A 13,887-nucleotide genomic window follows, 5' to 3' on the forward strand; every position below is an offset into this window, starting at 1 on the left:
GAGACACAGAATCGGAAACAGGCTCCAGGCTCTGAGCCGTCAGCCCAGAGCATGACGCGGGGCTCGAACTCACGGACCAGACCGCGAGATCGTGACCTGGCTGAAATCGGACGCTTAACCGTCTGAGCCACCCAGGCGCCCCAAAGTGTCCTTTATTTTTAAAAAAATGTTTAAAATATTTATTTACTTTGGTAGAGAGAAAGTGAAAGGGAGAGTGCATATGAGTGGGGAGGGGCAGAGAGCGAGGGAAAGAGAGAATCCCAAGCAGACTGTTAGCAGGGGATTCAATCCCATGAACTGTGAGATTATGACCTGCGCTGAAATCAACAGTCAGATGCCTAACTGAATGAGCCACCCAGACACCCTGAAATGTACTTTAAATATAAAGATGCAGATATGTTAAAGGTAACAGGATGGGAAAATATGTATTACGCTCATCAAGTCAAATATGTTTAATCAAAAATATCGGAAGAAATCTAGAGTAAGCACATTAATATCAAAGTGTATTTCATAGCAAAGAATATTACCAGGGCTAAAGGTCATTTCCTAATATAAAAGAGTCATTTAATTCAGAAGATATTGACCATTCTAAATGTTTATGCCCCTTATGTCAGCACTTCAAAATACATGAAGTAAAAACCGGTCATGGCCAAATTATGGAAAGAGCCCAAATGTCCATCAACTGATGAATGCATAAAGGAGATGTGGTGGTGTGTGTATATATATATATACATACACACATACACACACACACACACATGCAATGGAAAACTAATCAACAATGAAAAAGAATGAAATCTTGCCATTTGAAACAATGTGGATGGAACTAGAGGGTAGTATGCTAAGCGAAGTAAGTCAGAGAAAGAAAGATACCATATAATTGCATTCATGTGGAATTTGAGAAACACAACAGATAACATTGGGGAAGGGAAGGAAAAATAAGGTAAAAACAGAGAGGAAGGCAAATCATAAGAAACTCTTAAATACAGAGCACAAACAGGATTGCCGGAGGGGAGGTGGGTGAGGGGATGGGCTAAATGGCTGATCAGTATTGAGGAGGGCACTTGTTGAGATGAACACTGGATGTCCTATGTAAGAGATGAATCACTGGGTTCTCCCCCTGAAGCCAAGACTACGTCGTATGTTAACTAATTTGAATTTAAATAACAAACGAGTAAAATTTCTAGGAGAAACAGACAAGTCAAACTTTATCATTGGAGATTTCAATATCCCTTTTTTATTAAGGAGCAGTAGACAGAATCAGCAAGAATAGAGAATACTTGAAGGGCAGTGTTAGATATTCGACCACATTGACGTTTAAATAGAGAACATTGAATCCAACAGTGGCACAATACACACACTTTTTAAGGTCACACGGAAATTTACCAAACCATATTATGGGAAATGAAGCAAGTCCGAGGTGGATTTTTTATTTTTTTTTAATGTTTATTTATTTTTGAGAGACATACAGCACATGCATGAGTGGGGGAGGGGCAGAGAACGAGGGGGACAGAGGATCCAAAGCGAGCTTTTACAGCAGACAGCTTGATGTGGAACCCATGAACCCGTGAACCACAGGATCACAACCGGAGCTGAAGTCGGACGCTTAACCAACTGAGCCACCCAGGCCCCCCTCAGATGAATTTTTTAAAAATAAAATTATATGAAATATGTTCTTTGACTGCAGTGGAATTAAGTTAGCAGTCACTAACTCCAGGAAATCCCCAAATACTGGGATACTAAATAACACACTTCTAAATAGTCGGTGTAAAAGAAAAAGCAGGAGGAAAACTAGAAGGTATTTTTATTTAAGTTTATTTTTTTTAAAAAAATTTTTTTTTCAACGTTTATTTATTTTTGGGACAGAGAGAGACAGAGCATGAACGGGGGAGGGGCAGAGAGAGAGGGAGACACAGAATCGGAAACAGGCTCCAGGCTCTGAGCCATCAGCCCAGAGCCCGACGCGGGGCTCGAACTCACGGACCGCGAGATCGTGACCTGGCTGAAGTCGGACGCTTAACCGACTGCGCCACCCAGGCGCCCCTTAAGTTTATTTTTGAGAGAGACAGAGACAGCATGAGTGCGGGAGCGGCAGAGAGACTCTTGAGAGAGAATCCCTAGATTCTTCCCTAGATTCTTGAGAGAGAATCCCAAGCAAGCTCTGTGCCACAGAGCCTGATGAGGGGCTCGAACTCACGAAACCATGAGATCATGACCTGAGCTGAAACCAAGAATACCTAATGGACTGAGCCACCCAGGTGCCCCAGAAGGTATTTTGAATGGAGTGAAAATGGAAGCACAGTATCTAAGAAAGAATTTGGGGGACACCACTAAAACAGTGCCTGGGGGGGCATTTATTGTTTAAAAAACCCCAATTAGAAATTAAAGATTGTTTCAAGTACTGATCTTGACTTCTATCCTAAAACAAGAAAACAAGAGCAAATTAAAACTAATATAAGCAGAAAGGAAATAATATAAGTCAGAGTCAAAAATCAATAAATTAAAACACATAGCAAATCCAGGAAGCCAAAACTTTTACACGGATATTCATAGCAGCTTTATTTGTAATAGCCCAAAATGGGTCAAAGCCCATCAACAGATGACTGAGTAAACAAATTGTGGTTCAGCTGTAAAATGGGGTGAAAAGGAATGTATTACAGAGCTCCCCCCACCTTATCTACGGGGGATGTGTTCCAAGATGCCCAGTGGATGCCTGAAACCACGGATAGTAACAAAGTCTACGTATACTGTGTGTTTTCCTATACGTACATTTCTGTGATAAAGTTTCATTTATAAATGATGCCCAGTCCGAGATGAACAACAAAAGTGATAAAACGGAATGGTTAAAACAATGTGCCGTGATAAAAGCTATGTGAATATGGTCTCTCCCTCAGAATGTCTTATTATAGTGTCCTCCCCCTTCCTGTGACGTGAGATGATAAAGTGCCTCTGAGGTTATATGAGATGGGGTGAGTGAAGTACGCATCGTGATGTAGCCTTCGGCTTACCGTTGACCTTCTGATGATACGTCAGAAGGGGGATCATGTGCTTCCAGACCTCGGTTGACCGAAGGTAACTGAAGCCATGAAGAAAAGGAAAACCACAGATGAGGGGCGGAGTGCTGTGTTGGTAAACACAGCAACAGGGGAGGAATCTCAAAATATCTATACTGAGTGAAAGAAGCCAGATAAAAATGTGTGCACTGTATGACTCCATTTATATAAAACTCTAAAATGTGTCACCTAGTCTGTAATTATGGAAAGCACACCAGTGGTAGCCTATAAAAGGGGGGGTGGGTGGGGAGGGAGGGTTGGCAAAGAGAACAAGCGAACTTTTTGGGTGATGGGTCTGTTCCTTATCTTGGTTGTGACCTCATAGGTGTATACACACATCAAAACTTGTCAGTAAACATGCTCTTTTATCGTATCCTAATTTTATGTTGATCAGGTTGTTTTAAGACAAAGCAAGTACTAATATCTGGCTGATCTGTTCACCTGAGAGAGTTGCCTTGATGTTAATAGAATAACAGTAGCTGATAGGGACTGCACGTTCGGTGGGCACCTCCGTGCTTCTGTGCCCAGCCCACAGGAAGCCTCTTAAGTATGTCTTGGCATCCACGTCACTCGAAAAAGTCTTGAGCCTCTGGTGACAGGTGATTGTCCTGAGGGGGAGCAGCCAACCAGTCTGGTTCATTGGTTTCCCTGCTTTCTGATTTTGAAATTGAAGTCCTGAGAGAGTGTCCATCTATCCTCAGGACGCTTGGGGACCTTCAGGTGGGTGGGGCACCTTCCATCCTCCATGGGAACCAGAAAGCCAGAGGAAGCGTGTCTGTGGAAGAGGAGAAGGGTGAAGCCAGAATCAAAGAGGAAGAGGTTGAGGTGCCCTTCCCAGAGCCCACTTGCAGGTTCCAAAGCAGTCATGTCTTCAAAGGTGTCTTGTCTTTGAGCCTAAGGTAGTTCAGATCAGCTCCCCTTGCCAGCGATCAGAGAGATCAGTGAATAAAACGGTTGTGTGCTAGACATTGTGCCAAGCGCTTGAAGACATTCTCTCTTTCATTTTGTTTTTGAATTAAAAAAAAATGTTTTATTTATTTTTGAGAGAGAGAGCACGAGCAGGAACAGGGGAAGGACAGAGAGGAGGGGGGACAGAAGATCGAAAGCAGGCTCTGCACTGACCGCAGCGAGCCCAGGGAGGGGCTCAAACTCACAAACTGTGAGATCGTGACCTGAGCCGATGCTGGACGCTTCACCGACTGAGCCACCCATGTGCCCGGCCATTCTCTATTTTAATCTGCACGACCAGGCAAGGTAGATAGTATTTCCATTTTCAGGTGAAGGGAAGGAGGTCTCTGTGGGCTTGTTGTTGGTTGTTCATAGGAATTGCGGTTGGGAAGTCAGTTTGGCTAAGAGGTATGGGGCCAGTCCTCACAGTTTCTGGAATGTTCCCTGCTCATATCACCTTCACTCCTCTCTCTTTCCTCTCCACCTCTGCATCTTCCTGTCCTTCGGGGCCAGCTCAAGTGCCTCCTTCCCCACCAGCTACTCACAGGCTCCATGGTTCCGTCCTTCCCGAGATTGTTATTACCTGTTGTGACTCTCACCTGTGCCCTCGTCTCTGTTTTCTTCTAGTTCTGCCGCCTGAACTTGCCTCCTTCAGCTAATTGTTCCATAGATGTTAGGATCTCCGTAGTCCCTGAGACCGTGCTTGACATGAGGGTGTGTTCAAGATGTAATTGTTTGAGGCAGATCTCTTAATTTATTAAGTAACCAGCTACAAAATACAATAGAACAAAAAACCAATTTCTATACAACTAGTGTGGCTTGAGGTCATGTTGTGCCTCAGATTACCATTTCCCAAACAGGAAAGATGGACATCAACCCTCCTCCTGGCCCTAAGTCTTCTGGTGTTCCGGAGAAACCCACATGGGCATTTGTTAGTGGTTTATCACTTTGGACAGAGAAATCAAAGGGGTAGAAATAGTCTGAATCCAACCCATCAGGGGAGGAAGGCCACCCAGACCTACCTTCCCCCCCGCAGTGCCCACTTCTTCACTTTCCCCTCACTCACCTCCACCCCATCGTCCCCCATTGTAGGTGGGTCCTACAAATGCATGCCATCGCCCCATTGCTCCATGGATGGAGTCTGGATCAGGACCAACCTCATGGGATGGGAGCAGTTCAGTCACATAGGGCCCAGTGCTGAGAAGGTCCCAGAGCTTCGGGTTAAACTTCTCCCATTGCCATCTTGAAACATTTAATGCTTTTATCTTTCTGTGTTTAGTAAGTGAAGTGTGATAGGGCACTGGAATGTGCTCTGGGAGCTTGGGGCCTCAGCTCTTACACGGTCCTGCCTCATGTCGCCTCCCCCAGAAGGGGTCTCAACAGTCCACTTCCCAGTTTCTGGGTTCCCAGACCCCCCACTTAGCCTCCGTCTCCCTAACCCCACTGTGTCCACTGCTGCCCCTCTGATCTCTGGTGCCCTGGCCCTGCCTGGCCTCTGCTCCCTGTACCTGTCCAGCAGCCACTGCCCCCTTCCCCCCTGGCCGGGGCCCGGGTGGGGTGTGGGTAGGAGTGGGTGCAGACACTCCCAAGTGGGGTATGGCAGAAGCCACCCTTCCCCCAGCCAGCATGGAGGCTGCAATCTCTTAGAGGTCGCCTGATCGCTGCGGGTTGAGGCAATGGAGACGGGAGATTGTCTTTCCTGTCCCCGGCTGGGGCTTCGCACTTCTGCCCAGACGCTGGCAGAAGGGAGCCCTGCAGCTGGTGGGCTGTGTGTGCCCGGTGAAGTGTGGCCCAGATCACCCGTGGAGGCCTGCACCTGTTCAGTGCCTCAGTGGTTGCTCTGTGCCCCAGGCCGTGCGTCATCGAGCAGCGAATGAAAAACACCGTGGCAGGGTGAGAGAAAGACCACAGGAAAAAAGAGCAAGTTTTCTAGTTTTAGGACCCTTATGGCACTTTTCCCCTCCTTGGTAAATAAGAGGTCCTGGATATTCAGTTTTCCCTGGGCCCCACAAATTAGGTGCTTGGCCTGACTTGCTTAAATTTAGTTTCATGGTAGACTGTGAAAAGAGACTGTTCCTTGTTTACTAACACTTAGGTTTGAAAGGGTCTTTCCATTTGGAAGGATGACGTCTAACAGGGAGGGGCGGGCCCTACAAAGGCACACCAGCTGTGTGATCTCTGCTCACTGTATGCGCCTGATTTTCCCCCCAAGCCACGTCACTGCAGATTGTCTCTTCTGACCCCTTTTCCCGCGTTAGATCTCAATGGCAAGATTTCAGAGCTGGTAGGTTTGACCAAGGCGGACTCCCGTCGGTAGCCCTGGAGTCAGATCCCCTGGCTCTCTGTGCTGGTTGCTGAGAACCCACACAGACAGGCTTCAGAAGACTGTTCGTGCCCCGGACCCGCTTCACACACGCACAGAGTGGGAGGTGCCTGGGAATGCCTTGCCCTGGGACCGGTCCCAAGCCAGGGACAGACTGCTCGAAGGATGAAGTCCCGGCTCCTGGCACGGGATGATGGAGCTCTGAGGCGGGACTCACGTTCACAGCTCCTCTGGGATCAGGTGGAGGCTGGGACCGCCCTGAAGTCACACTCTGGCTTAGCTGCCCGCCCTGCCCTGCGCTCCTTCCCCAGCCTCTCCCTGGTTCTCCGGGGATCCTGTCCACAATCAGCCGCTTTCACCCCGCTCCTGTCTGCTCTGGGGAGAGCCCAGCTTAGGACCCAGGGGGCGAGACCTAGGTCACACTATTTTGTGATGCAAATGTCAGTCGTGTTTCAAATAACACTTAGTGTTTGCCTGGGTCATACGCTTGCAGCCTGGTCTCTGTTCCCATAATTAGTTGTAGTGAGGCCTAGATTTACCCAAGTATCCTGGGAGGCTCGCTGTGACCTTGGGAGGCTTGTATTGTAATATGAGACGTATATCCTGATCGATAGTAGTGTTGGCCTCTTAAGCTGTGGGGGCCTCAGGAGTAAACATTTTTACTCACGAGGGGGAGATCTATCATGAAAACCCGGGTCGCTTTTTAAAAATAATAGGTAATGACTACAGAATCAAATGTAGAATATGTGTATATTCTAACAATAGGGTTAGAAGTGTGGGTGGTGGGCATTGAGGAGGGCACTTGTGGGGATGAGCACTGGGTGTTGTATGGAAGCGATGAACCACAAGAATCTACCCCTCAAAACCAAGAGCGCACCACTGTGCACACTATATGTTAGCCAATTGGACCATAATTTATATTAAAAAAGAAACAAAGAAATTACATCATTAAAAAAAGAAGTACATGTAAAAAGGAAGCCCTGTTACGTCTATGTATTCATTCTCCAAGCATTTATTGAGTACCGACTGTATGCCAAACATTGTTAAAAGTTCTACAGTAATTTTTTGAAAGGCCCCATGCGTGGTCTGTCTTTGCAGAAGGAAGAATCTAGTGAGGGAATGGAGCATTTCCTTTGACGTCTGTTGTCTCTGAGCTGGGTGGGGTGCGGTGCACCCAGTTTGTAGCCCTGATTCAAGGAGATCTGGGCTCTTTGGGGCTGGCTTGGGGGATGGAAGGAACAAAAGTCCCAGACATTTGACCCTGGCTCACGGGAGGCCAGCGGGAAGCTGTGTGTGAGGCCCGGACTGAGGGGTTCCGAGGCTGCAGGACTTTGGGTACAAACAGGGCAAGTCGCTAGTTGGTCACTGTATGTTTGTGACCCCGGTGACCAGGCCTAGTGCGTGGCCGCAGGCCTTTTAGGAAGGCACTTCTCCTGTCTCCCTATGGGCACCTTCCCTTGTCCCTGCTCTTCCTGGCTGGGACAGAGAGAGAGGCGCCCTGTTTTTGATTTGCGTTACAAATTCCTCCACCTGAGCCATTTATGTGCGTGAAGTGGGGTTCACAGGAAGTATGGGGAGCCGAAGTGATTTTATGGCTTGTAGCAAACATCCTACAAACACACAGACTTACATTGGACTCCTACACTTCGCTCAGGTGGCCTTGTCCCTGTGCCGAGGGACTCTGCGGCTCTTGGCCATGTTGTCTGGTCCCTCCCTCTTCTCTTGTCAACCCCTTTCTCTCTTCTGTCTTCTTCTCTCCACCACTCCCAAATTCTCGTTCATTGATGACTTTGGTTACTTTGCCTCTTCGTCACCTCTTTCCGTCCTATGACTGCAGACCTCCACTCTCCCCAGAGTTTCATTTATCGAGGTATTTTCCGGTACAAAGTGAGCTCCTGCCCCTGTGTGTGATGATGATGTTTCTGAGGCCAGACCTGGTCACCCTGAGCTGGTGCCCAGTGGACGTTTTTGCAAGAGGTGTCGAATTGCCCCCTGGCACATCGCACGGGACCGCGATGGAGTGCAGGGATGGGGGTCTCAGAAAAGTCCCAAACCTCTGAAAATCTCTCTGGTTTGAGACAGGAATGAACAAATTCTCCAGGTCGGGAAAATAATAAATACTGATATTACCAGTGGGGTTTGGGGAGCAATACTCTGAGTAGTGGCATACTCTAATACTAAAATGCATATCACAGAACCAGTGCCACTCTTAAAGATCATTCTCCTTGAGCATTCACCTATGCCTATTAAGAGATTCCCCTTTAGGAACTCATTCCTATTTTTGTCGGTATGCCAATTTCTTTAAAAGTTAATTTCATGGCCGGTTTTCTTGGCACACATTTGGCCAGTAGACGACTAAAAACATCAGGAGAGCCGGTTAGATGATGAGATAGGAAGCTGTCTCTGGGGCTGTTGGAGAAAACCGGAGACTTCTGAAATTCAGACTTTGAGAATCTTCCTGTCCCAACCCCCTCATTTTAAGTCGGAGGAAAGTAAAGGTCTGCAGAAGTGAGGCTTGCTTCCGTATTTATCAAGCTGGGGTGAGGCACAGCTGGGATTAGAGCACTGATTTCTCCTTATCCGGGAGGCAGAGGCCTCCCCCCACATCAGGCGATGGCGTGACTCCAGTTCTGGCTGTTGGTCCACGTAGCCTCACCCAACCTGCTCGTGGCAGGTGCCGTTCTGAGTGCGGTATCCACATTAACGGACTGAGTCATTATGCTTGCCCTCGTGGTAGATGTCTGTCATCAAAACCCCCATTATGTGGATGGTTAGGGCACTCACTCACTGTGCAGGTGGCTGGGCTTGGGTGTGAACCCAGTCAGGTGGACTTGAAGGGCGGGCAAAGGGTCCCACTGCCACCCCACCTCTAACCCAGACATCTGGCTCATGGATGTCTCCTCTGAAGGTTTTCCGGGTGCTCCTAAGGTGCTTGGGCAGAGGCTTCCTCATCAGCCTCCTTCCCTAAGCCACGGGAAGTGGAATAATTGTGTCCAAAACTGCTTTGCAGCTGGCACAAGAGATTACTTATGCGGAGTTATTTTAATCGTCAGATAGTCTTTAAGAATTCTCAGGAGAGGTTGCCTTTCTTGATCTTTTTAACCCCTTCTTCTTTATAGTCAGAAAATTCTTCCCTCGTCCTCAAAGGACACGGAGAGCAGTGTCTTATGATCGTGGCTCCTTGAAGAAGCTACTTCTCCCTTCCAGGTGTATGTAAGGGGGCAGATGAGCTGTTTCTAGATATGCTCTTGCCCTTTGGAAAATACATTTGTCCAGGGAATGCCAGTTTTCAAGACACGAACTGCAGGTTTCTCTAATTTATTTTGCAATAGCTGTAGTCGATGCAATCACTATATGTAAGCAACCATGTGTATATTCGAATGAGGTTGTCCCAGAATGAGCCCCTGCCAAGGTCTTACCAACGGTCCTCTCCTTGCCTTCCAGTTTTACGGGAGCCCTATACAGTCCGTGTGGAGGACCAGAAAACCATGAGAGGCAATGTTGCGGTCTTCAAGTGCATTATCCCCTCCTCGGTGGAGGCGTACGTCACCGTGGTCTCATGGGAGAAAGACACCGTGGTACTCATCTCAGGTAGGCTGGGCGTGTCCGGGGCGCAGGGCGCCAGGCTCACCTTCTCCGTGCTCGCTTCAGGTCTTGAATTGGGTCTCTGGCTATGTGTCCATCATAGCTAAGAATCGGCCTACATCTGATTGATGCTGTGTGATGATTGTGTGACATCACTGCTTTATATCGGTTTCCCGACTCGATGCAGACATTCCTCAGTGAATTGACTGGTGGATGGGTAGAAATGAGTTACTGTGCGTACCACCGTCATGTTATTCTCTGAGGCAATCTTGGCTTATATCTGCTGCTGAAAATAGGGCAGTATGGTCATCGCGTCTGGGAGAGTCATCAGTAATGTGCTTAGGACTGATAGCCTCCAACGATAATCTGGAAAACAGAAGCTCTGGTTTTGAATGTTGTGACCCTTTCAAATGCCTTGAGAGCTATGTGATGTCTCTGACCTCTTTATTGAAGATTCTTCTCAGAATATATATTCAGCACTGAGATATATATATATATATATATATATATGAAATATATAACATAGTATTATATATATGTATAATTTATTATATTATTTATTATTTAAATTTTAATTTATTTAATTAACTCTTTTAATTTATTATTTAATTATTTTAATTTATTACTTAAAAATTTTATATATATCTATATATCTCACATACATAATTTATTGGTTTTTTTCCGGAACCTGGAAGTGACATGACTGAAATTTGAGCTTCTAAGAGGTGCTAGTTCTTTTCTCATGGTTTTTAAGTAGATTTCTTGCCCCCTTGCTGCTTAGCTGGAAAGGCCCTATGGGCGGTACCCACGTTTCCTGTTTTGCTCGTCTTTGGAGAGTAAGTGACTGTGGGCTGGTCTTGGAGAAGAGCGATGATGAGTACCAAGTCAGCTAAAGCTGATTAAAATGGTTGCTTTCCTCTGTATGTCTGTGTGGATGCGTGTCCACATGGGCACACACACGTCTTATGCAACTCTTGAATACCGTCAAAATTTTGCCTGTTTACAGAGATAGGAAATTAGAACTCAGTTCTCATGGTGACCTAGCATTTATGCTTCTGAGCTTTTTGGTTTTCTAGACAGTATAGGTTACTATTCAGGGACCATTACAAAAAAAAAAAACCAGACAAACCACAAAACCATTAGAAAGTCCAAACCAAAAATTAAATCTTTGGTCTTTAAAGTACATCCAGTAAACTGTCACGTAATTGATGTTTTCAGGTTTTCTTAACACGTTCAGCTCAGACTCCCTCTAACTTCAGTGAACATTAAATGTCTAAACCACCACGATTTAACTTAAAGTATTGAAAACATAGTAGGCTTAATGACTGAAATATGATTACACGTAGTCAGAATGGACTCACCTGTGCACTTTTATTTGTTGTGGTGTTTTTTAAAAAAAATTATTTATTTGTGTTAAGCAATCCCTGTACCCAACGTGGAGCTCCAGCTCAGGGCCCCAAGATGAAGGGTCACACGTGCTCCCGCTGGAGCCAGACAGGCGCCCCCTCTTTGTTGTTTGGTGAAGGGTCTTACTGGCTTCTGTTTAAAGGTCATTTTAGTTTCTGAATGGCAGATGGAGAGATTTGATGACAAATCCATCTGGCTGAGCCCAAGGCCAGAGTGGAAGGGCATTCACATGCACATGTTGAGGGCCGGTGGGCTCACTGAGGGGGACAATGCAGGACGGTACTTGCTGTCTCTCACACTCAGGGGCCTGGGCTGAGGGAGGTGTGACCGTCATAGAACAGCCATGGGACAACTTCTGGGGTTTGCCGTGGAGGGGGAGGGAACAGGGGAGGATTACAAATGGATTTTTACTTGAGGAGACATATGTCATTTCTGTGAATATTTGATTGGCCAAAGCCAGTCACATGACCTGTCTGACTTGAGTGAGACGTGCCCAGGAGAGAACGACTGGAGATCTGAGTGGGAGATAGAAATAATCTACCAAGGTGTTATATACCTGTTGATATAAACATCTATATCGATAGGTATGTTTTATATGTTTGTAATACAGGTTATATATTAATATTTATCAATTTATTATTAAATATATTAATATTGTATATTAAATAATTATATGTTATATATAAATTATATACCATATATAATTATATGTGAAATGAAATATATTTAAAATATATTAATATTTGTTAATTTATTATTACATACATAACATTAATAAATATTAATAATACAGGTTATACATTAAAAATGTAATGTGTACATTCTTATGTTTCCTAGGCATCTTTTTTTTTTTTTAACATTGATTCATTTTTGAGAGACAGAGAGAGACAGAACATGAGCAGGGGAAGGGGCAGAGAGAGAGGGAGACACAGAATCGGAAGCAGGCTCCAGGCTCTGAGCTGTCAGTACAGAGCCCGACGCGGGGCTCGAACCCACGGACCGTGAGATCATGACCTGAGCTGAAGTTGGGCACTCAACCGACTGAGCCACCCGGGCACCCCCCTTGGCATCTTTAATTAGCGGTTTACCTATGCAGATTTCATCTTTTTGCAATCTATGTGAATAGACTTGTTTTCTTCAAACATGAACCTAATTAAATTAAAGGAATTTTATATCTGGCAAGCGGGAGAGGGTGCTGATATGCAAACCCAAAGCTGGTGTCTTCCTAACAGGAACTGATGACACTCTCGTCTCCTCAGTCACGCCTTAGAGCTTTATCCTTTGGCAAAATTTTGAAAACAATGTGTACCATGGATAAGCACTTGGCCTTTTTTTTTTTCCCACAAAAGTATCCACAAAAACCAATATAGTATAGGCTTTTATCTCATCAAGGAATACTTCAGTAGCAAGTTTTTGTTGGTTTATAAGCTAGCCATTTCATCAAACACGAGGTATTCCCAAGATACTCAGTGTGGTTCCCATGGCGTGTGTGTGTGTGTGTGTGTGTGTACGTTTGTACACAGAGAAAGAGATGGGGAGACAAAGACACAGAAACAGAGAGACTGAGACACGCACAGAAAGAGAGTGAGTTAGAGCTGTTTTCATTCTCAAGGAGTTTAACCTGAGAACAGGGCCCCGATGCAGCGTTATGACCTGTAAATAGGAAGTCCGGAAGTTAACCTTGTAATGTAACTGGTGCACCTGCTCCCAGCGCCTGGCCCCCACCCAGTGAGGCTGTCAAAAATGCCCAGGGAAGGAAGTCAGGAAGCCACTGGAGATGACAAAATGGTTAAAAGCATTGGGGATCTTAATCAATAAACGGGTTTTGGGTGATTTTGGTGGAGAAGGATTACATTTCTTGCTGGTGGCCGGGTCCCCGCGTGAGGCAGGGCACAGGTAACCACACGTAGGAGGCAGGGAGGCTCAGAGGCTGAGCCTGGGGTCTGCCTCCTCCGGGCAGCAGTGGGGGCAGCCTCACACAGTCCCAGGGACCCAGGGGCTTTTCTGAGTGAACTCTTAGCTCCAGCAAAGGCATCCCAGATCGCGTGCACGGTAGATGGTCCGCAAAATGTTAATGTGTCTGTGATTTGTAAATAAACCGATAACCCTGGTGGTCCCTTGCTGATCTGGTTTAGGTTTGGTGGTTGGCAGGGGCGGTCATCCGCCTCGGTCTTCCCGGGATTCCGAGACAGCCCAGCCTACGGTGAGTCTGGCTGGGAAATTTGTCCCAGGGGACATGCCTCCTCCGTACACGTCGCTTCCTTTGGTGGAAGAAGGCAGTGAGCCAAATCCGCCGTGAAAAGGAGCCTGTGTGTGTGTCTGCCTCAGCGGGTAGAGTGGGAAGAGAAGACCGACTGTGGGCCGATCCCAGAAAGCCGGAGCTCCCGCAGGTCACCGAGGGCCTGGCCGCTGTCCCCGCGTGTGCACATGGTGCTAGTGAAAGGAAGCTGCCTGTTCTCCGGGTCCCTGCTGTCCTCCCGCCGCTCTGTGGGTGCCACCACTCAGCCTCTCGAGTCCAGAGCACCCCGGGGAGAGGCCAGAGCGCCAGGCCTGCTCCTGGTCCGTGAGTGT

The 13,887-nt window shown here is 46.7% G+C and overlaps 1 protein-coding gene across 1 annotated transcript in view; it reads left to right on the forward strand.

The window, feature by feature from the left end:
- Positions 1–13,887, forward strand: part of DSCAM (DS cell adhesion molecule) — a gene marked incomplete at its 5' end in the record, with an annotated part of 763,637 nt that overhangs the window by 139,125 nt on the left and 610,625 nt on the right. Inside the window, one exon of the mRNA XM_043595968.1 lies at positions 9,769–9,915. Within this exon, the coding sequence (XP_043451903.1) occupies positions 9,769–9,915 (147 nt within the window). The remainder of the gene's footprint in view (positions 1–9,768; positions 9,916–13,887) is intronic.

This window comes from Prionailurus bengalensis, chromosome C2 (assembly GCF_016509475.1).
Source record: "Prionailurus bengalensis isolate Pbe53 chromosome C2, Fcat_Pben_1.1_paternal_pri, whole genome shotgun sequence".
NCBI lineage: Eukaryota > Metazoa > Chordata > Mammalia > Carnivora > Felidae > Prionailurus > Prionailurus bengalensis.